The following is a 24,450-nucleotide window of genomic DNA, read 5'->3' on the forward strand; positions in this document are numbered from 1 at the left end:
CCAGAACATCTTAGTTATCAACACGCCTTTTGGATTGTACAGGTACAAGTGCCTTCTGTTTGGTGTCTCTTTGGTGACGGCCGTTTTCCAGTAGTTCCTGGAGCAGCTTATGCAACCTATTCCTGCCTGCATGAATTATCTGGATGACATCTTGGGCAGTGGGCGTTCCCACCAGGAACATTTGCAGAACCTCAGCGCCTTATTACACGCTCTGCAATCTGCAGGTTTATGCTGTCATCTGGACAGGTGTTGTTTTTTTCAACGGGAAGTGGAATACTTAGGCCACTGCTTAGCAAAGATGGCATTCGCCCTTCGGGTTGTAATGTTGTGGTCATTGAGGCCCTTCCTCGTCCCAAGGACTTATGTGAAATCCAGGCGTTTTTGGGCAAGGTTACTTATTACTTCAAGTTCTTACCCCAGGCTGCTTGCATTGCTCAACCCCTCAATCACATGTGTTGCAAAGGGGTACCTTTTGACTGGTTCCTGCCTGTGACCAGGCTTTTTTCCATTTAAAGGTGATGCTGAAGTCCGCCCCTTGCCTTACTCCCTTCTCTCCGGACCACCCCCCCCCCTTGGTTGTGGTAGCTGATGCATCGGCATACGGCATTGGGGCCATTCTCATGCATTGGAATGCTGGTGGCTGAGAACAGCCCACTGCTTATGCATCTAAGACGCTGACCACAGCACAATGGATCTACTCCCAGATTGAAAAGGAGGCCCTGGCAATAGTGTTCGCTGCCAACAATTTCACACCTATCTCTTTCGGGCAAAGTTCACCCTCCTTATGGACCATGGCACTGGAGCCGGCTGCGATGGTCTAGCGGTTCTAGGCACGCAGTCCGGAACCGCGTGACTGCTACGGTCGCAGGTTCGAATCCTGCCTCGGGCATGGATGTGTGTGATGTCCTTAGGTTAGTTAGGTTTAATTAGTTCTAAGTTCTAGGGGACTGATGACAACAGATGTTACATCCCATAGTGCTCAGAGCCAGCCATGGCACTGGGGTATGTCCTGCATGAAAGTTTTGGCTCGCCAGCATGTGTATTGGCCCGGCATTGATGGCAATATTGACCGCCTTGTCCATGGGAGCACTGTGTGTGCATGTCACCACACAAGCCCCCCTCAGTCGTTCGCAGCTTGGCCTGTGCCTTGCCAGCCCTGGGATTGCCTCCATTTCGATTTTGCGGGCCCGTTTTAGGGGTCCTTGTGATTACTTATCTTTGTTGCTTACTCCAAATACCCATATGTCGTTTGCATGGCGTCCACCACCACAGCAGCCACACTCATGGCCCTGGCCCAGGTTCTAGCCATTGAGGGCCTGCCTCACACATTGGTCTCCAATAATGGCCCTCAATTGATCGCATCTTCCTTCCACGACTTCTGTCAGGCCAGCGGTATCAAACAAGTCTGTAGCCTGCCTTTCCACCCTTCCTCCAATGGTGTGACAGAGAGGCTTGTCCGCACATTTAAACAACAGTTGACAAAGGCAGTCGAAACATCTCCCACCTCGTTGGCCCTCACCTTGCTCTTGAGCACCTATCGCACCACGCCAATTGACACTTAGTCCAGTGGAGCTCCTCCATGGGCGACAGCTGTGGACCCTGCTCCATTTGCTGATGCCATCCCCCTCCCTCCCTGCTTCCAGCCCTCTCAGCTTTACACCCCTGGCATGGCTGTGTGGGCCCACGTGTACGGGAGCAAGGTGGGTTGGACACACGCCAATGTCGTCGCGTCCCAGGGGCAGCATGTGATGTCAGTGCAGATGTTAAAAGAGTTGCAGCACCACCATCATAACCAGCTCTGTCCACGTATCCCTGCGGGACTCCCGCTGCCAACTTCTCCTCCACTGCCTCCTTCAGGTACAGATGTGGTCCTCGAGTCATGCCACTGCCCTCAGTTGCTGTCTCCCCCATGAGCCTGCTGCCGGCCCTCCCTGCCTCCAGGTGGATCGGCAGCTCCCTCTGCTGACATGGCCTCTGGGTCAGCCATCATGGACATCTCAGGCGTTCCTTCCTTGCCGCCAATGGCGGTTGACAAGCCCGGGTCCTCTCCCATCTGCCGACCACCGCGGCACTGTCCGGGGCATTTCTGCCCCTATGCACAGGTTTCAGTGGGGGGGGGGGGAGGGGGGAGGATCTGGCACTGAGCGCCGCGGATTTCGAATCCTCACCAGATAGCATGGACCTCGATTACCACTAGAGGTCTCTGCAACTGTCGCGCCATATGCTGTGGCTGCGTGTGCTCCTGGCCCCGCGTATAATGTGAAGGTGCTACTGCGGAGCACGTAGTTCCAGCAGCCAATAGCGACATACCCTATCATGTATTTAAGTGCCTGCTTCTCTCTCAGTGAGGCAGTCTGATATTCATGTGAGTCTCTCAATATCTCGCTTACAGACATCGTGTTTGCTTTGCTTGTTTCCGTGTCCGAGTGGACGTTGTTCATTTCGTGAGGTTTTCATTTGTGACCTCGTTGCTTCTTGTATGTTGCTGTTCTTGGTGTCTTGCCCAGTCGTCAGTCATTGTGTGTGTCCATTCTTTCCCGTTCATCTGTCTTGTTTGTTTGTGGGCTGCTCCCGTTTGGTCCCACTGTGCTTTTGTTCACGGCCACCCCACGACCCTTCCAGTTGTGGGTAAAACACCACTATTCATTATACATCAAGTGAATTGGAACTATGTTTTCTCAGAAAACAGCCCCTTCTTCTCCTCTGCTCTTGGCTAAATTTTATTACATTGCAAGTACTACATTCTATTTGTATTCCATTTCACTTCTACATGATCCAAACTATTCCTTCATCAAACCTGGACACAAGTATAAGATATTCTGGTTAATGCATGCAATAATAAAATGAGAAGTTAGACATTCCAAAAGTAGTACAGTTCTTGATTTAACAAATAATATTAGTGAACTAATAACAACTGAATAATGTTTCAAGTTTTTAGTACAATATGACCAAATTAATTTATAACATTTTAGGAACTATGAGCTAACGTTATCAGCATACATTGTCATTAGCTTCCATTAGCAGACTGATCCTCTTGCTGTGAATTGTTAACTGTTTCTGTGTTTATGTGTAACTGATGTCACATAATTTTAATGTAATGGCAGTATCCATCTAAAATTTATTGTTTGCTGCCTTCATTCCTACTAAAGCTGTCTCAAGTCTGTAGTATTTTGTCTAGTGTCTGGATAAACAAATGTGGTAATTGGTACTTAAACCAAAATTAAGTGTAGAAGGAAGTAAATGTTAATAAAGTCCACATTAGTCATGATTACTCTCAGTTCTATTTTAAATATATGCCATGCCTTATTTTATGTGAGCTTAGATGCAACATTAAATATGGCAAGTGTGAAAACTAACAACGAGAATCCCATTGAAATCATAGGGTGTTCACAAATGGTAATGAACCAACAATAGTCAAACTAGCATTAAATTATAATAATTGTTCTATCACCCAATAATACATAGCTTCTGGCTGAGTCTGACAGATGCTGGAGGTATTTAGTTATTAATATGGTGATAACCTTAAGAGTACAGTAGAAAGCTTAAAAATGGTGGTGTAACAATATTGTCATTGTTTTATACCACTGTTGTACTATAATATCTACATGGAAACACAATTCATCTACGCATCTTTACTATCTCCAGCTGTGGCAGACCGCTAACAGAATCTAACAATACAGGACGATTGCTACCGTGTAAGAATATTGCATACTGCCATCAGACAGTGTTTAAAAATCCTGAGCAATTTGAATAGCAATAAAATGCTTCACTGCTTTCTTATTCAAATTGTAGTTTTTACTGAATATTTTCAAATCTCTTAACAGGTGCAATTACACTTGATTTAAATCGATTCCCACGAGGAGCCAAATCTTCAAAGCTATGTACACTGGACATGTTGAAAACAGATGGTTCTGTTCCTATGGTCAACATTTTCAAGCAGAAGAGAGTAAAAGGCTGGTGGCCTTTTTATGTTAAGAAAGAAAATGAAGAAATGGAATTAACGGTAAGAGCAATGATTCTTTTTCAAAAATAAAATTTCATTCATTTTGACTAATTTTGGTTTATTTAATGTGAGAACTTTGTGTTTTCAGCTGTACAAACTTCTCAATATAAAGCACTCAAATGTTGTACTTGTTGTTATTATAACTTACAAAAGGCAGGAACAAGCTTTGGTGGCCTACGGGTCTCATTCACATTACTTACTTAAGCTTGTGGGCCATCTCTTCATGTGACATAACAACAGTGCTCCTAGCTCCTAGAATCCACGAGGTTAATGTTTATGGAGTAATGCACCAGTATGAAAGGAACCACTTTGCTGGCATGCAACACCAACAAATTATCCCCCAAAATACACATTTTGTGTTCATCTGGAAACCATTAAAAATTGATACCACTGAAAAAAAAGTGAAAAACTATGAAATACAGTAATGTTGTGCAAAACTAACATGATGGATGCTATGAACTAGGTGAATGGCCAGTAAGAGGACTTCCTAGCAGCACCCCTACTGAGTATAAGTGAATAGTGCTGTTTTACAGTATTTGTAATTTTTAATTTAAAACCAAACAGCTCACGACCTAGTACCACTTCCTGGGCTGTTTATGGTTGTATAATATATTTTAACTCAGTGCCTGGCTGCCTGACAAATCATCACAATAACTTATACTTCAGAATACATCTCTTCAGGAAAACATGAATATTTTTTCACATAAAAACTCATGTGTGAAACATAGAGACTTTGTCTAAATCCAATACATAAGCTCTTACTCATCCAAAATGATTGTTTTGCTTTGAATATGACAGCATGATCACACAATTTTATTTTTTTTAATGTCATCACTGATCATATTAATTTGACAACCAACTGTTCATCTTGATAAACTTATTTGTTTGAACTCTTTCTTTTATTATTGTTATTAACATTGTTATTATCAGAACATAGTACATCTGTAATGTCCAAGAGGCATACCTTTATTTGCCTTCAGCAAAGGCCTTTCACAATCTGTCAATTTTTCTACTCACTATAAAACTAGCTTTAACCAAATTATCACACTGTGTCCTTGGTTTGGTAAATTAAAAATTAATGTTTTAATTTCATCTTTCTGCAATTCCCCTGCAAGCTGTTGCTGACCTGCATGTTTTGTGTGCATAGAAAACTCCATTTTCATATTATACTCCTTCACAACAGATTGTGATCAACTACACTACAAGTAAATACACTCCTGGAAATTGAAATAAGAACACCGTGAATTCATTGTCCCAGGAAGGGGAAACTTTATTGACACATTCCTGGGGTCAGATACATCACATGATCACACTGACAGAACCACAGGCACATAGACACAGGCAACAGAGCATGCACGATGTCGGCACTAGTACAGTGTATATCCACCTTTCGCAGCAATGCAGGCTGCTATTCTCCCATGGAGACGATCGTAGAGATGCTGGATGTAGTCCTGTGGAACGGCTTGCCATGCCATTTCCACCTGGCGCCTCAGTTGGACCAGCGTTCGTGCTGGACGTGCAGACCGTGTGAGACGACGCTTCATCCAGTCCCAAACATGCTCAATGGGGGACAGATCCGGAGATCTTGCTGGCCAGGGTAGTTGACTTACACCTTCTAGAGCACGTTGGGTGGCACGGGATACATGCGGACGTGCATTGTCCTGCTGGAACAGCAAGTTTCCTTGCCGGTCTAGGAATGGTAGAACGATGGGTTCGATGACGGTTTGGATGTACTGTGCACTATTCAGTGTCCCCTCGACGATCACCAGTGGTGTACGGCTAGTGTAGGAGATCGCTCCCCACACCATGATGTCGGGTGTTGGCCCTGTGTGCCTCGGTCGTATGCAGTCCTGATTGTGGCGCTCACCTGCACGGCGCCAAACATGCATACGACCATCATTGGCACCAAGGCAGAAGCGACTCTCATCGCTGAAGACGACACGTCTCCATTCGTCCCTCCATTCACGCCTGTCGCGACACCACTGGAGGCGGGCTGCACGATGTTGGGGCGTGAGCCAAAGACGGCCTAACGGTGTGCGGGACCGTAGCCCAGCTTCATGGAGACGGTTGCGAATGGTCCTTGCCGATACCCCAGGAGCAACAGTGTCCCTAATTTGCTGGGAAGTGGCGGTGCGGTCCCCTACGGCACTGCGTAGGATCCTACGGTCTTGGCATGCATCCATGCGTTGCTGCGGTCCGGTCCCAGGTCGACGGGCACGTGCACCTTCCGCCGACCACTGGCGACAACATCGATGTACTGTGGAGACCTCACGCCCCACGTGTTGAGCAATTCGGCGGTACGTCCACCCGGCCTCCCGCATACCCACTATACGCCCTCGCTCAAAGTCCGTCAACTGCACATACGGTTCACGTCCATGCTGTCGCGGCATGCTACCAGTGTTAAAGACTGCGATGGAGCTCCGTATGCCACGGCAAACTGGCTGACACTGACGGCGGCGGTGCACAAATGCTGCGCAGCTAGCGCCATTCGACGGCCAACACCGCAGTTCCTGGTGAGTCCGCTGTGCCGTGCGTGTGATCATTGCTTGTACAGCCCTCTCGCAGTGTCCGGAGCAAGTATGGTGGGTCTGACACACCGGTGTCAATGTGTTCTTTTTTCCATTTCCAGGAGTGTAGATTTACGTTTTAACATAGTACAAAGATAATCCTCCATCCATTTCTCCTGGAATTGGAAGCAGTTAGCATCTAATTTTCTCTTCTTAAGGCCTTAACTTTTATGAACACTCTCAGTAAAGACACATGGGCCCACTTTCACAAAACTGATGAACAACTATCACAGAACTTGACATGTGAAGTGACAATACGTAACTAGTTTGTTCACCAAGTTATATCCTCTGCTCCTGTTACTTGAATTGGCACATTTAGCAAGTGGTTACTAATTTTTGTGCCATTGTTACTTACTACCAACATTTGCAATATATCAGTGTGCAGCACAGACTTGACAGTAAGAAGTAAGTAACATGCATGCTATTAGCTCTGATCCAGAGGCGGAAATACTTCTTCCTGCAAGTCTTCGGGGTGATGAGCTGCTTCCACTACTCTCCACATGAACAAAAACCAAAACTTCATGCTGATAGTGAAAATGTGTTTCTCTTTGTTGTCCAAATCCAGTGCTAGGGAAAGGGCATTGTGCATGTGTGGAGTAAGCAGAATTTTCACTGGTCTGTGGCATGAGCTGCAAACATGAGGTAAGCTGGGCATTGGCAGAAATATCTGAAAGTGCATCCTGGCTCGAATACAATGTGAGTGCCTTCCTCTCTCACCCACAGATTTCTTTTATGTGCTGGGTTGAAATCAATCACAGGCCAGATCCAGCCCGTGGGCCACCAGTTGCCCACCTATGATATGAAATGTAGTTATAAATAAAATTTTAATGTAAGATAGTCATTGCATTATTTCCAAAGTGTTTTGTAGAAATTCAAACTATTATCATTACTCAGTGTTCCAACATCCTCAGTTATTTTTTATTGCAAAGTGTCATAATATAAGTGCAAAAATAAGAGTTCCTTTCATGAAGAATCAAACAGAAACATAGTGAATTACAATATCATGATGACATTCTCATATTAACTGCATCAATGCCTGTGAGTAAGAACTAAGTTTGCTCTCTGTGTTACTCATTCAAAATTACAATCTTGGCATATATTTAGCTGTTCCTTTGTAAGCACAAACGAAACTCCTTGATTTGGATATGATTTAAGTTGTTATTACCTATTGTAGTCAAAAACATGGCACTCATTTTAAGGATTTATTACTGTGTCCTTCTTCTCTCACATTCGCCTACTCCTACTGAGTGCAGCTTTTAAGAGTGACAAATATGGATAAATTTGATAAGATTCGAAAGGGCAAATTTGTTATGAAAGTGTAAATGATTACAAACTTCAAATTATGAAAACACTTGGCCGCAAAATAATTGATGTGGTTTATAAAATCCATGTTTGCTCCTGTCAGTTTTTCATCTCTGGTATATTGACTCGTCCAAAAAGTGATATAATAGGATGAAAACCATTAAAGATTACCATTGTGCATGCATCACATTAATATTTAGGACAATTTTATGAAAAGGATAGATTAAACAATGGAAAATCCAGGATGGAATGTAACAATATTACGAATAGGATAGTTGTTACTCACCATATAGACACACACACACACACACACACACACACACACACACACACACACACACACACACAAATGCAACTAGCATATATATAACCACAGTGTCTGGCAACTGAAGCCAGACTGTGAGCAGCAGTGCAAAATGGGAGAGAGAACTGTCTGGGGGTAAGGAGGAGGCTGGGGTGGGGAGGGGGAGGGATAGCAGGGGATGGTGGGGGACAGTAAAGTGCTGCTAGTGGGAGCATGCAGAGTCAAGATGGAGAGAGGGTAGGGTAGCTGGTGCAGTCGGAGGGGAGAGAGGAGGGGTAGTGCAAAAGGAGAGAAGTAAAAAGACATGGTGCATCGATGGAATAGAGGGCTGTGTAGTGCTGGAATGGGAACGGGGAAGGGGCTAGATGGGTAAGGACAATGACTAACGAATCTTGAGGTCAAGATGGTTAGGTGAACATAGGGCATATTGCATAGAGAGTTCTCCCTGTGCAATTCAGAAAATCTGGTGTTGGCGGGAAGGGCCCAGATGGCACAGGCTGTGAAACAGTCACTGAAGTGAAGAACATTGTGTTGAGCAGTATGCTCAGCAACAGCGTGGTCCAGTTATTTCTTGGCCACAGTCTGTCAGTGACCATTCTGGCTGACAGCTTGTTGGTTTTTGTGCCCATGTAGAATGCAGCACAGTGGATGCAGCTTAGCTTGTAGATCAGGTGATTGGTTTCACAAGTAGCCCTGTCTTTGATGGGAAAGGTGATGTTTGTGACCAGACTAGAGTAGTTGGTTATGGGAGGATGTATGACACAGGTCTTAGATCTAGGTCCATTAGAGGGATATGAGCCATACAACCAGGGCTAGGAGGAGGGGTGTGTAGGGTTGGATGGGGATATTGTGTAGGTTCAGTGGGTGGTGGGATATGACTGTGGGAGGTGTGGGAAGAATAGTGGTCAGGACATTCCACATTTCACAGCACAATGAGCGGTTGTTGAAACACTGGTGGAGGATGTACTTCAGTTGCTCCAGTCCTGGGTGGTACTGAGGCATGGGGGAAATGCTCCTCTGTGGCTGGATGGTGGGACTTTGGGGGGTGGTGGGTGACTGGAAAGATAAAGCACAGGAGATCTGTTTTTGTATAAGGTTGGGAGCATAATTACAGTCTGTAGGTCTCAGTGAGACCCTCAGTATATTTCAAGAGGAACAGCTCATCACTATAGACGCGATGGCAATGAGTGGCTACGCTGTATGGAAAGGCTTCCTTGATATGGAATGGGTGGCAGCTGTCACAGTGTAGGTATTGCTGGTGGTTGGTAGGTTTGATATGGACAGAGGTTCCGATGTAGCCAGCTTTGAGATGGAGTTGAATGTTGAGGAAGGTGGCTTGATGGGCTGAGTAGGACCAGGTGAAGTGAATGGGGGAGAAAGTGTTGAGGTTCTGGAGGAATGTGGATAGGGTGTCCTCACGTTTGATCCAGATCAAGAAGATGTTATCAGTGAATGTGAAGCAGATGAGGGGTTTGGAATTCTGGATGTTTAGGAAGAATTCCATCAGATGGCCCATGAATAGATTGGCTTAGTATGGTGTCATGCAAGTGCCCATAGCATTAACCCTCATTTGTTTGTAAATAATTCCTTCAAAGAAGAAGTAATTGTGGGTGAGGATACAGTTAGTCATGGTGACTGGGAAGGAGTTTGTTGGTTTGGAATCCATCGTGTGTTGGGAAATGTAGTGTTCAATAGTGGTAAGACCATGCGCATTAGGGCTGTTAGGGCAAAGGGAGGTAGCATCAACATAGACTCTCCCAGTGGGGGCACAGTAACTGGGCGCAATGGGGCATCCTGGATGGTGAGGTTTGTGGAGTTTAGGAATCATGTAGAAGGCAGAAGTGTGGGGAGTAGCAAGGGTGAGGAGAGAGATAGACTTTGGTGAACAGTTCTGGGATAGGCCTAAGAATTTGAGGAGAGACTGGAAATCCTACTGTATTTCTGGAATGGATTTACAGTGTTGGATAAATCTGACAGCTGGTTGAGTCTTTCTGCCTGGTAATCCTTGTGGTTCAAAACAGCAGTGCTGGAGCCTTTGTGAGCAGTTAGGATTATAAGATAAGGACCAGTTTTTAGGTGCTGGATTGTGGTTCTTCTGCAGATGTAAGGTTGGTTTGCACATCGAGGGATTTGGGGGATGATGGTGAGGCAAGGTTTGAAGTTAAGAAATTTTCAAAAGTTACAGGAGGTGATTTGGGGCCGGTGGGATGGAGGAGTAACAGAGTCAGGGTTCAGTGTTAGTCTGTTGTTGAGTCTGGTAGAGTTGGTGGCGAAAAATTGTTTCCACTCTAGGGGCTGTGAGAAATAGAGGATGTCCTTGACAAATCCTGCATTACTGGATTTGGAAGTTGGGCAAAAGGTGAGGCCTATGGAAAGGACTGATACTTCTTCAGGGCTAAGGGTTTTGGAGCAAAGGTTCATGATGGTGTTTCAGGTCTGTATAGGTACTGGTTTCTGTGTGGTGGTGGGAGGGAATTGTAGAAGATGGGGTAAATGCAGTAGGGGCAGGGTTTGTCAGCTATGAGGGGATGTGGAGGAAGTTTTGGAGGTTGTTGTAGATACAAGGGGGGACCCAAAAGAAACCAGACTCCGAGGGCACTGCCACTCATAGACGTAGTGCAGGGTTCTCATGATAGATGGTGTTAGTAGAGACCTTCATGAAACAGCTGTGCAGATGATGTCAGTGTAGAGCTGAACGTGCAAGTGTGGTATTGTGTTTCTCTGACTGTTGGCAGGTTACCTCTGCGAAGTTGTTATGGCAACTTTAAAAGAACAAAGAGTGTGTGTGAAATTTTGTTTCCTGCTTAAAAAAAACTGCAATGGAGACACACCAAATGCTTCAGGAAGCTCTCCAGGAGGACGCTATGAGCTGCAAACAGGTTTTCGAGTGGTTTGGGCACTTTAAACGTGGTGAGATGTGTGTTGAAGACCAATCTCATTCTGGACGCCCTTCAACATTGCGAAATGAGGAGAACATTGAAAAGGTCCACCAAAAGATCAACGAGGATCATCACCAATACGATTGACCAAATTTCGGCAGAGACAGGAATCAGTTGGAACTCGTGCCAGCAGATTTTGAGTGAGGATTGGCACATGAGACGTGTTGCTGTTAAATTTGTTCCGTGCCTTCTCACACAGGAGCAAAAAACCATCCGCATGAATGTGTGTCAGGACTTGAAAACAGAGATTGCACATGATTCAAACTTCTTGAACAAAGTCATTACAGGGGATGAGAGTTGGTGTCACAGGTATGACCCAGAAACCAAGCAAGTGTCAAGCCAGTGGAGGACTCCCAACTCCTGCAGACCAAAAAAAGCAAGGCAAGTGAGGTCAAATGTGAAGACGATGATCATTTTTTTTTATGTTCGTGGAATTGTGCATCGGGAATTCGTACCCCCTGGCCAGACTGTTAACCAGCACTTTTATTTGGATGTTTTAAGGCATCTGCAAGAGGATGTGAGGAGGAAACGCCCAGAACTTTGGCGATCAGGTGACAGGTTCTGCATCACGACAACACTCCAGCACACACAGCCTTACAAGTGACCCACTATTTGGCATCTCAGAGGTGGTCTGTTATTCCACACACTCCGTATTTGCTGGACCTAGCCCCGTGCGACTTTTTCCTATTTCCATGAATGAAAAAAACACTAAAAGGGGAATCTTATGACAATGTGGAGGTGGTAAAAACAGCTTTGCAAGGGGCACTGGACAATATCAAACTTGAAGAGTTCTAAACATGCTTCCAACAGTGGAAAAAAGAGACTTGACAAGTGCATCGCATGTAATGGATAGTATTTTGAAGGTGACTGAAGTAATTTTGTTAAAATGTTCATAAATAAATTTTTTATGACAGCAATCCGATTTCTTTTGGGTCCCCCCTCGTACGATGGACAGTGGAAGTGAGCAGGATGGACAGTTTTCTGAGATGCCATTGTGCATGTTCCTCTTGTTCATGGAGGGCAAGAATTTCAATGTGTGGTATGGGTTCCAGGAATTTAGGATTGCATAGCAGGAGAATTTCACAGTTGGAGAAAACTTATTATAAGGAGGTTTGGGCTTGATTGATATGGTTTTCCATGACCCGTATTTACTCAAATCTAAGCCGCACTCGAATCTAAGCCGCACCTGAAAATGAGACTCGAAATAAAGGAAAAAAAAAATTCCTGAATCTAAGCCACACGTAAAATTTGAGACTCGAAATTCAAAGGGAGAGAAAAGTTTTAGGCCGCACCTCCAAATTGAAACAAAGTTGGTCCATTGTAACACGAGACACAATTTAGTTCGAATGAAAGACGATACAGCTACAGTAGTTTGGTTCGAGTCGTAAGCTTAGCAGTTAAGCTTTACCAGGTAGCCATTGCTATGCGTCAGGCGCTCCGTCCGTATTTATACGGGTACCCTTCCTTTTTCACGTGACTCGTCTGGTTTGAAACGATTGCTTATTTTGCTTTGATCTGATAAGTGCCGTTTTCTTTGTTATAGGTGTTTATGTCACTCTAAGCTGAAAATGTATTACTGTACAGTGTCATGCATTGTTTGTCGCATTCTGATATTGCATGTTTACGTCCTGTAGCCGCTCGCAGCACGGCTTGCTTTTGTGCACGCTACTGCCGCTTACAATTAAAAAAAAAAAGAGAGGAATCGTCTAATTAGCAAAACAATGGCAAGAGACTGCTATTTGTTCTTACTTACACTGCTGCTTTCTTTGATAATGATTAACAAGAATCAAATAATAGACTGCGTATGATAGAAGATGTTCTGAATGAGAGTTAGGCGAACGTTTTTCTCCATTTGAAAATCTTTGTGGCCGATTCTTTAGTACATCAAATTGTGCACAGAAATTAGAGTCATCTTAGATTTAAAAATCTAGTCAGTTTCCGTGCTTCATTTCTGACTGTATCACTATTAGGTATAAAAATAATACGAATATAAACATGACACGATATGTATATTCTTCCGCGTTTGCTGTTGTCTCACTCTAGTTTTGTAGTTCATTAGGCAAACAGGATTTAAATGAGATAGCAGCAAACACGAAAGAATACATGGCAAAATGTTTATATTCGTATTCTTTCTTATGGTGAAGAGAATACTGCATGTGATACACATTTCGTCAGGTTCCTATTAGCAACCATCTCTCTTTTTTTTTTTTTAATTTATTTACTGACGCAGAGGTTTTGGCGCCAGTATTTATCTTTGTGCCTACAAAGCATGCCTGTGTAGCGCTACATATATTTGACGGCAGAAGTTAGTTGTGGCGGCACCTACCAACATTTTTCAGAACTTCCGCTTGCTTTGCACTCGATTCTAAGCCGCAGACGGTTTTTTGGATTACAAAAACCGGAAAAAAAGTGCGGCTTAGATTCGAGTAAATACGGTATGTTACAGGGGATAAGAATTGGTGGAATCTGAACAGATGGAGCTCATTGTGGAAGTACAGGTGGCAGCCAGACACGGGTGATTGGATGGTAAGGCCATTTGAGGGATTCCATGAGCCGAGCAACAATACAGAAATATTATGTGGGACTCGGTCCTGGCTAGGGATAAGAAATCTTTTCTGCATTAACACAGATGGAAGGAGCAAGGTTCCATGGCATTGGAGAAAACCCATAAAAATATGTAAATAATGTAGAATTCATCAAAAAAATTCCCAAAAATACATGCAAACATGTTGTGAAAAATCACAGAAAGAAAAAAATGGATGAAATATGGGGAAACAAGGTAAAATCGGAGAGATAGACTAATAGTGAAAGGTGAAAACCAACTGCAATTGGCATGAACTCACAGTGAGATCAAATAAAAAAAATGTACAATTCTTGTAATGTGGGTTCCAGATCTGTGGGTTGGCTTAGTGTGAAGAAGGGGGATGGAAGACATTACTAGATTAGGTGAAATTAGTACTTGTGAACTGGAATATGGAGGAGAAAGAGTGGGGGTGGGAAGGGATTGATATGTTCAGATACAGTCTGTGTGACCCAGGAAAGGTATGGGAAATAACATGTGAAAATATGTGAGAGTGATGCAGGGAGAGTGAGCAATTTGAAAGTAAAGGATTATTGATATCAGTGGGAGTAATGTGGGAAATGAGATGCTGCTTCAACAGTCAGTGCTGTCTTGTAGCTGCCTCTTGTGCATGGCTGAGAGGGGTGATACAGTGTGGCTTGTAACTATAGGGTGCAGTGTAGTTTGTAAAGTGACAAGAGAAAAACAAGAGAGGAGAGAAATAAGGATTGACATTGAGTATAGTAATGCATCAGAAAATAGTAACAAAAGGAAATAGCATTGGGTTAAGGATGGAAGAAAAGCCGCCAGGCAAAATAAAACAATGGAAAATACAGGATGGAATGTAACAGTATTATAAAAAGGATAGTTGCTACTCAGAATATAATGGAGATGCAGAGTCGCAGATAGGTGCAACAAAAGACTAGGAAAGTGAGCTTTCAGCCAATGAGGCCTTTGTCACACAAAAGCGACTAACACACACGACACCACAGTCACTGGCAACTGAAGCCAGACTGCGAACAGCAGCGCATGATGAGAGAGGCATAAACAGGAGCCTGAGGCAGGGAGGGAGAGGGATAGCAGGGTAGGAGTGGGGAACAGTAAAGTGCCACTAATGGGAGGAGGCAGGGATGAAGTGGAGAGAAAGTAGGGCAGCAGGTGTAGTTGGGAGGTTAGATGGAGGATGGGGAAGAGAGGGAGGGGGGGGAGGAGAGCAGAAAAAAAGCAAAAAGACGGGCTGTGTTGGTTGATTAGAGGGCTGTGCAACACTGGAATGGGAACAGGGAAGGGGCTAGATGGGTAAGTACAATGACTGATGAAGGTTGAGGCCAGTAGAGTTACCAGAATGTAGATTATATTGCAGGGAGAGTTGCCACCTGTGCCATACAGAATAACTGGTATTGGTAGAAAGCATCTGGTTGGAACAGGCTGTGAAGTAGTCACTGAAATCAAGAATGTCATGTTGGGTGGTGTGCTCAGCAACAGGATGGTCCAGTTGTTTCTTGGCCACAGTTTTTCAGTAGCCATTCATGTGGATAGACAGCTTGTTGGTTGTCATGCCACATAGAATGCAGCACAGTGGTTGCAGCTTAGCTTGTAGATCACATGACTGGTTTCACAGGTAGCCTTTTCTTTGATGGGATAGGTGATGTTTATGACTGGACTAGAGGGGCGGGAAGATGTATGGGACAGGCTTTACATCTAGGTCTATTATAGGCATATGAGTCATGAGGCAGGGGGTTGGGAGCAGGCGTTGTGTAGGGATGGACAAGGATATAGTGTAGGTTCGGTGGGCAATGATATACCACTGTGGAGTGGGTGGGAAGGATAGTGGGTAGGACATTTCTCATTTCAGGGCATGAGGAGAGGTACTCAAAATTCTGGCAGAGAATGTAATTCAATTGCTCCAGTCCTGGGTGATACTGAGCCATGAGGGGAATGCTCCTCTGTGGCCAGACAGTAGGAATTTGGGAGGTGATAGATGACTAGAAAGATAAAGCACAGGATATCTATTTTTGTACAAGGTTGGGTCAGTAATGATGATCAGTAAAGGCCTCAGTGAAACCCTTGGTACATTTCGAGAGGGCCCGCTCATCATTACAGATGCAACAGCAGTGGGTGGTTGTACTGTATGGAAGGATCTTCTTGGTATGAAATGGGTAGCAGCTATCAATGTGGAGGTATTGCTGGTGGTTTGTAGGATTGATATGGGCAGAGGATAGGTTTGATATGGACAAGGATACTGATGCAGCCGTCTTTGACATGGAGGTCAACAATGAGGATAATGGCTTGTTGGGTTAAGACCAGGTGAAGCGAATGGGGGAGAAGGTGTTGAGCTTATGGAGGAATGTGGATAAGAGTGTTGAGGTTCTGGAGGAATGTGGATAGGGAGTCCTCACTCTCAGTCCAGTTCACGATGCCATAAATGAACTTGAACCAGGCGAGAGGTTGTTATTCTGGGTGTTTTGGAAGGATTCCTCTATGTGGCCCATGAACAAGTTGTAGTAGGATTGTGCCATACAATTGCCCATAGCTGTACCCCTCATTTGTTTGTAGGTAATGCCTTCAAAGGAGAAGTAATTGTGCATGAGGATACAGTTGGTCATGGCAACTAAGAAGGAGGCTGTCAGTTTGGAATCCATCGGGCTTTGGGGAAGGTAGTGTTCAATAGCAGTAAAGCCATGGGCGTTAGATAAGGTAGTGTAAAGGGATGTGGCATCAGTAGTGATGAGCAAGGCACCGTGTGCGAAAGGAACAGGAACTGTGGAGAGTTGGTGGAGGAAATGGGTGGTATCTTCTATGTAGGAGGTTAGGTTGCAGGTAATAGGTTGAAGGTATTGGTCTATGAGAGTGTAGATTCTCTCAGTGGGGGCACAGTAACCAGCCACAATGCATCCTGGGTGGTTGGGCTTATGGGCTTTAGGAAGCATGTAGAAGGTGGAAGTATGGGGAGTGGTAGGGATTAGGAGAGATGAACTCTGAGAAGAGGTTCTAGAGTGGGCCTAAGGATTTGAGGAGAGACTTGATGTCATGCTGGATTTCTGGAATGGGTTCACAGTTGCATTGTTTGTAGGTGGATGAATCCGACAGCTGGTGGAGTTCTTCTGTCAGGTAATCCTTGCAAGTCAAAACAACAGTGGTGGAGCCTTTGTCAGCAGGTATGATTATAAGGTAGGGATCAGTTTGCAGGTGGTGGATTGAGGTTCCTTTTGCAGATGTAAGGTTAATTTGCATGTTGAGGGATTTGGGAATGTTGAGGAGTTTGGGGAATGATGATGAGGCAAGGTAAGAGGTTAAGAAATTCTGGAAAGTTGACAGGGGGTGATATGATGTTCAGTGGGGGATGGATGTAGGAGTGAAACAAGGCAGTCAGGGTTCAGCCATGGTCTTGGGTTGAGTCTGATTGGTAGGGTTGGAGGTGAAAAAGTGTTCACACTCTAGGGACCAGAAGAAGGAGAGGAGGTCTTTAACAAGCCCAGCATGACTGAATTTGGGAGTGAGGCAAAAGATGAGGCATCTGGAAACAATTGATACTTCTGCTAGGCTGAGGATTTTGCAGGAAAGGTTAATGATGGTGTTTCAGGTCTATTAGGTTCTGGATTCTGTGTGCTTGTGGGAGGGAGTGGTTTTTTTTTTTTTTTTTTTTTTTTTTTTTGGGGGGGGGGGGGGGGTCAATGTAGTAGGCCTGTGAGACAGGGTTTGTAAGCTCTGAGGAGACATGGGGGGAGGTTCAGAGGTTGCTGAAAATGTGATGGACATTGGTAGTCCAAGGCAGGAACAGATCTCCTGTGCCATATCTTTCCAGATATTCACCAAGTCCCAAAGTACCACTGTCTGACCAGAGAGGAGCATTCCCCCATGACTCAATATCACCCAGAACTGGAGCAAGTAAATTACAGTCTCCACCATGACTACCTTTCATTGTGCCCTGAAATGAGAAATGTCCTACCCACTATCCTCATGCACCTCCCACACTGGAATTCCATTGTGCAGCAAACCTACACAATATCCTCATCCACACTTACACATCCAGTTTTCCCAACCCCTTGCCTCATGGCTCATATTCATGTAATAGACATTCTCCTACCACCACTTACTCCAGTTTGGTCACAAATATCACCTACTCCATCAAAGGCAGGGCTACCTGTGAAACCAGTCATGTGATGTACAACCTAGGCTGTAGCCCCTGTGCTGCATTATTCGTGGGCATGACAATCAACAAGCTGTTATATCCATACCAATTGCCACTGACAAACTGTGGCCAGTAAACAACTGGACCACACTGTTGCTGAGCATGCCGCCCAACATGGCATTCTTCATTTCAGTGACTGCTTCACAGCCTGTGCCACCTGGATCCTTCCCACCAACAACAGCTTTTCTGAATTATGCAGTTGGAGACTCTCCCTACAATATATACAACATTTCCGTAAGCCTCCTAGCCTCAATCCTTGTTAGTCATCATCCTTACCCATCTAGTCCCTTCCCTGTTCCCATTCCAGCACTACACAGCCCTCTAACCCACCAACACACCCAGTCTTTTTGCTTTTCTTCTCTTCCAGTGCCCCCTCTCTTCCCTGCCCTCCATCTAATCTCCCAAATGTACCTGCTACCCTACTTTCTCTTCACCTCATCCCTGCACAATCCCATTAGTTCCATTTTACCATCCTCCACCCCTACCCTGCTATCCTTTCCCCTCCCTGCCACATCCTCCTTCTTATCGCCACATGGTTTCCTGTCCCATGATGCGCTGCTGCTCATAGTCTGGCTTCAGTTGCCAGAGACTGTGGTGATGTGTGTGTGTTAATTGTGTTTACATGAGTGTTTGTGTCCATGTTGTCTCCTTTTGACAAAGGCATTGTTGGCTGATAGCTCACTTTCTCACAGTCTTTTTGTTGCAACTATCTGCGACTCGGCACCTCCGCTATATACTAGATAGCAACTATCCTTTTCATAATATTGTTACATTCCATCTTATATTTTCCATTGTTTGATTTTACATGACAGTTTTTCTTCCATTCTTAATCCAGTGCTGTTTCCCTTTGTTACTATTTTCTAATGCATTACTGTACTTAAAGCCCATCCTTCTTTCTCTTCTCTCCTGTGTTTCTCTTGTTGCCTTACAAGCTGCATTGCATGCTCTGCTTATGAGCCACACTGTATCACCCCTCTCGGCCATGCACAACAGAAGTCTACAAGACCACACTGACTATTGATGCAGCATCTCATGTCCCATATTACTCCCACCAATATCAATAATCCTTTACCTTCAAAATGATCATTCTCCCTGCATCACTCTCGCGTATTTTCATGTGTTATTTCTCGTACCTTTCCTGGACCACACAAACTGTATCTAATCCTGCCACCCCCCTCCCCACCCCCACTCTTTCTCCTCCATATTCCAGTTCAAATGAACTAATTTCACCTAATCTAGTAAAATCTTCCATTCCCCTTCTTCACACTTATCCACCCACAGACCTGCTACACACATTACAATTTTTAATACACTTTTTCTTTGATCTCACTGTGAGTTCATGCCAATTGCAGTTGGTTTTCATCTGTCACTATTAGCCTTTCAGATTTTATCTTGTTTCTCTATAATTCATCCATTTCATTCTTTTCATGATTTTTCCCCACGTGTTTGTGTGTATTTTTGCCTATTTTTTGGGTGAATTCTATGTTATTTACATATGTTTACCCATTTTTTCTACCACTATGGATCCTTGATCTGTTCATCTGTTCACTATAGAAAAGTCTCCTTATCCCTAGAGAGAACTCAGTCCCACTTACTGTTACTGCATTGTTGCTTGGCTCATGGAGTCCCCCGATATCGCCTTACCATCAAATCATCCATCTCCGTATGCCTCCCTTCCTTCCACAGTGACCTCCATCTGTTCAAATTCCACCAGTCCTTAGTCCTCACCAACATAGTTTTGCAAAACCATATAATTTAAGCCCAAACCTCCATGCATTACCTTATCTCCATCTGCCAAAGGCTCCACTACTGTTGTTTTGAACTGCAAGGATTACCTGGCAGAAGGCTCCACCAGGTGCTGATTCATTCACCTACAAATCCTGCCACTGTGAACCCATTTGAGAAATCCAGCTGGGTCTCCAGTCTCCCCTCAAATCCTTAGGCCCATCCCAGAACCTCTCCTCAGAGTCCATCTCTCTCCTTACCCCTACCACTCTCCTTACATCTACCTTCTACATGCTTCCTAAAGTCCATAAACCCAACCACCCAGGATAAACACTTTCTCCACTATTTGCTTCACCTGCTCCTATTAACTCAAAGATGCTTACTTCCGTACCTCTGTCCATATCAAACTTACTAATCACCAGCATATCAAACTTACTAATCACCAGCGATGCCTCCATTTCAATAGCTGCCGCTCATTCTTTACCAAGAAGCCCCTTCTATACAGCCTAGCCACAAGTCACCATCAAATCTGTAGTGACAAGTGGTCCCTCCCAAAACATACTGAGAGTCTCACTAAAGCCTTCACAGACTGTAATTATCCTTCAAACCTTGTACAAAAATAGATCTCCCACACCTTATCTTTCCAGCCTCACACCAACTCCAAAAGTCCCACTGTTCAGCCACAAAGGAGCATTCCCATCGTGACTCTGTACCAACCAGGATGGGAGCAACTGAATTATAATCTCTGATAGGGTCTTGACTACCTCTCATTGTGCCCTGAACTGAGAAAGGTCTGACTCACTATCCTTCTCTCACTGAACCTATGCAATATTCTTATCCCTCCCAACCTCTTGCCTCATGGCTCATATCCCTGTAATACACCTAGATGCAAGACCTGTCCCATATATCCCCGCACCACCACCTACTCCACTCATGTCACAAACAGCACCTGTCCCATCAAAGGCAGGGCTACCTGTGAAACCAGTCATGTAATCTACAAGCTAAGCTGAAACCATTGCACTACATTCTACATGGGCATGACAATCAACGAGCTGTCAGTCTGCCTGAATGGCCACCGACTAACAGTGGCCAAGAAATAACTGGACCACCCCATTGCTGAGCATGCCGCCCAACACGACATTCTTCATTTCAGTGACTGCTTCACAGCCTGTGCCATCTGGGTCCTTCCCACCAACAACAGCCCCTACAATATATCCTACATTTCCATAACCCTCCTGGCCTCAACCTTCATTAGTCATTGTCTTTACCCATCTAGCCACTTTCCTGTCCCCATCCCCATTCCAGCACTACACAACCCTCTATTCCACCAACGCATCAAGTCTCTTTACTTCTCTCCTCTTCTGCTAACCCTCCCCCCCCCCCTCTTCCCCACCCTCCATCTAACTTCCCAACTGCACAATTTACTCTCTCTCCACCTCATCCCTGTATGCTCCCAATAGCAGCACTTTACCATACCCCACTCTACCCTGCTATCCCTTCCTCTCCCCATCCCACCCCTCCTTAGCATCACCAGGCCGCCTCTCCCATAATGCACTGCTGTTCACAGTCTGGCTTCAGCTGCCAGACACTGTGGTGACATGTGTGTTAGTTGCATTTGTGTGTGTGTGTTTTCTATTTTTGCCACAGGCCTCATTGGCCAAATCTTTCTTTCCGACAGTCTTTTTGTCATGCCTATGTGTGACTCAGCATCTCCGTTATTTGGTGAAAAGGACATTGCTAATCATCATATAGTGGAGATGCTGAGTTGCAGATGGGTACAACAAAAAGACTGCTAAACAAGTTAGATTTAGGCCAAAAGGCCTCCTTCTGAATTATACAATATACACACACTGTCATGCAAAAACAACTCACACATGCATGAGCTCTGTCTCCAGCCACAGAGGCCAGACCATGTGCAATAGTGCATGATGGGAAAAGCAATGTGGATGGTGGGGGGTAAGGAAGAGGCTGAGATAGTGGGGCAGAGAGGGGATTGGGTAGCAGGGTAGTGGTGGGAACAGAAAAGTGCTGTTTGTGGAATCATAAAGGGACAAGATGGCAAGAGGGTAGGGCAGCTAGGTGTAGTTGGGTGATTAGGTGGAGGGGTGGGATGGGGCAGAAAAAAAATTGGTGGAATAGAAGTCTGTTTAATGCTAGAGTGGGAACAGGGAAGGGAATAGGTGGATGAAGGATGGGGACTAACAAAGTTGAGGCCAGGAGAGTTGCAGGAATATAGTATATATTGCAGGCAGAGTTCCTACCAGCACAATTCAGAGAAGCTTGTGTTGGTAGGAAGGATCCAGATGGGACCAGCTGTGAAGCACTCATTGAAATGAAGATTGTTCTGTTGGGCAATGTGCTCAGCAACTGGGTCATCCAGCTGTTTCTTGGTCGCAATTTGTCGGTGGCCGTTCATTTGGACAGACAGCTTGTTAGTTGTCATGCCCACGTAGAATGCAGCACAGTCATTCCAGCTTAGCTTGTAGATATCATGACTGGTTTCACAGTTAGCCCTGCCTTTGATAGTATAGGTGATGCTTGTGACTGAACTGGAGTGGGTGGGGGTGGGAGGATGCATGGGACAGGTCTTGCATCTAGGTCTATTACTGGGATCGAGTAGGGATGGATGAGGATATTGTGTAGGTTTGGTGGGCAGTAGAATACCACTGTGGGAGTTGGAGAAGGGATAATGGGTAGGACATTCCTCTTTTCAGGGCATGAAAAAAAAGAGGTAGTCATAACCCTGATGGAGAATATGCTTTAATTGCTCCGGTCCTGGGTGGTACTGAGTCATGAGGGAAATGCTCCTCGGTAGCTAGATGGTAGGACTTTGGGAGGTGGTGGGTGACTGGAGAGATAAGAAATGGGAGACATGTTTCTGTACAAGTTTGGTAAAGTAATTACAGTTTGTTAAGGCCTGAGTGAGACCCTTGGTATATTTTGAGAGGGACTGCTCACCACTGCAGATGTAACAACCATGGGTGGCCAGGCTGTATGGAAGGGACTTCTTGATATGCAGTAGGTGGCAGTTATCGAATGGGGATATTGCTGGTAGTTGGTAGGTTTGATATGGATGGAGGTAACGATGTATTGATGTAGCCATTTTTGAGGAGGAGGTCAGCATTGAGGAAGGTGGCTTGTCAGGGTGAGGAGGACCAGGTGATGCAAATGGGGTAGGTGTTGAGGTTCTGGAGGAAAGTGGATAGGTTGTCCTCACCCTCAATCCAGATCATGAAGATGCCATCAGTGAATGTGAACCAGGTGAGAGGTTTGGGATTTTGGGTGGTTAGGAAGGATTCCTCTAGATGGGCCATGAATAAGTTGGCATAGGATGGTGCCATGCGGGTTCCAGATTTCTTTGTAAGTGATGACATAATGATGATGATGATGATGATGAGGTCCCATACTCTGAGAAGCATAGGGGATGATGCAGGAGACCCGCACCGCTGTACCAGCCAAGGTCCTAGCGGAGGTGGTTTGCCATTTCCTTCTTCCAACTGTAATGGGGATGAATGATGACATAAACCCTTGGTATTGTGGTTTAAATGACTGCATGTTTGTGATTTGTTATATGCAGAAATAAACATCATGGTACTGAATTTAGTTTCTGGTATATTATTTAAATTACAGTAGTACAGCTGTGCCTCTTCTTCACTTGTCAAAGAGATATATATGTTTTGTGCGTCAGTTTTACTTCCTGAAAGAGAAGTATTACAATTTCCTCATTCATAATGTATTATAATAAACAATGATTAACTGTCCTGGGTCTGAAGTTAAAATGAGGACACTCATATTTAGTCTATAACCAAGCAAATTATTTTCTTTGTGATTGCTTCTTTACGACGTTCCTACTTGTCTGCTAATGGAAAAGCTTTTCTTTAAAGCTCCATATATATTGATTCTATAATATATCCATATATCTTATTTATTTCTCTTTATGTTATGTATAACACAGACCACAGAAAGCTCACTTCTGTAGCCTTGAATCTGTATTCTTTTTGTTTCTTAATACCAATGGATCACTGATACATAGATGCAGTGTACTTATTATAATTTTCGTAGGGTCCTTCTAAAAGTCCTTTTTTCCTATAGTTCTGGTAATCATTACACACACACACACACACACACACACACACACACACACACACCTATCCTTAAGTTTTGATTTGAGATTTTATGTTCCTATACTCTTTTTCGTTTAGTAAGTTCACATTGTAAAATAACTTCCTGAATCTGATGTGATTGAAAGACAATATCTTGCTCATCTGTAGGCCCATTTCATACCAAGGATCTATGCAACATAGTAAGTTAATGAAAATGTAAATGGGCACTTACTGTGGGATATGCTGAGTTAGTAAGCACTCGATCACTGCGTGGTACGTGAGCTGCTGTGAGAGAGGAGAGTATGGAGCAGGCTGCGACTAGCCTTGCTGCCTCCTCACAACGCAATCAGCACACTGGAATCAACACTGCATTTCACAGATTTCTGTGTCTCTTCTTAAATTCTGTACAAATTTTCCATCGTCTATCTTTACTTGTAATAAAACTTTGTATCATCAATTAAAATATCTTGATATTTTAAATGCACAGGGAAAGGTGGAGGCTGAAATCCATTTGCTCACAAAAGAAGAAGCAGAGAAAAATCCAGCTGGTCTGGGAAGAAATGAACCAGATCCTTTGGACAAACCTAAGTGAGTTCTGGAATCTTCAGTTGTGTGTTATACATGTCACTAATTCCATTAATGTTGTAAAACTTACTATTTTATACATCATCAGAATTGCAGTTTTCTTTTCATTCACTCATTTATTAACACATTATGTTCTACATGGTCCATTATGATAAAGAACCTTCAAGGGT

At 44.4% G+C, this 24,450-nt stretch overlaps 1 protein-coding gene across 1 annotated transcript in view; it reads left to right on the top strand.

The window, feature by feature from the left end:
* Positions 1-24,450, top strand: part of LOC124755559 (otoferlin-like) — a 461,140-nt gene that overhangs the window by 411,448 nt on the left and 25,242 nt on the right. Inside the window, exons 35-36 of the mRNA XM_047249045.1 lie at positions 3,825-4,003; positions 24,183-24,283. Of these exons, the coding sequence (XP_047105001.1) occupies positions 3,825-4,003; positions 24,183-24,283 (280 nt within the window). The remainder of the gene's footprint in view (positions 1-3,824; positions 4,004-24,182; positions 24,284-24,450) is intronic.

The sequence above is a fragment of the Schistocerca piceifrons genome, chromosome 1 (genome assembly GCF_021461385.2).
Source record: "Schistocerca piceifrons isolate TAMUIC-IGC-003096 chromosome 1, iqSchPice1.1, whole genome shotgun sequence".
Lineage (NCBI taxonomy): Eukaryota > Metazoa > Arthropoda > Insecta > Orthoptera > Acrididae > Schistocerca > Schistocerca piceifrons.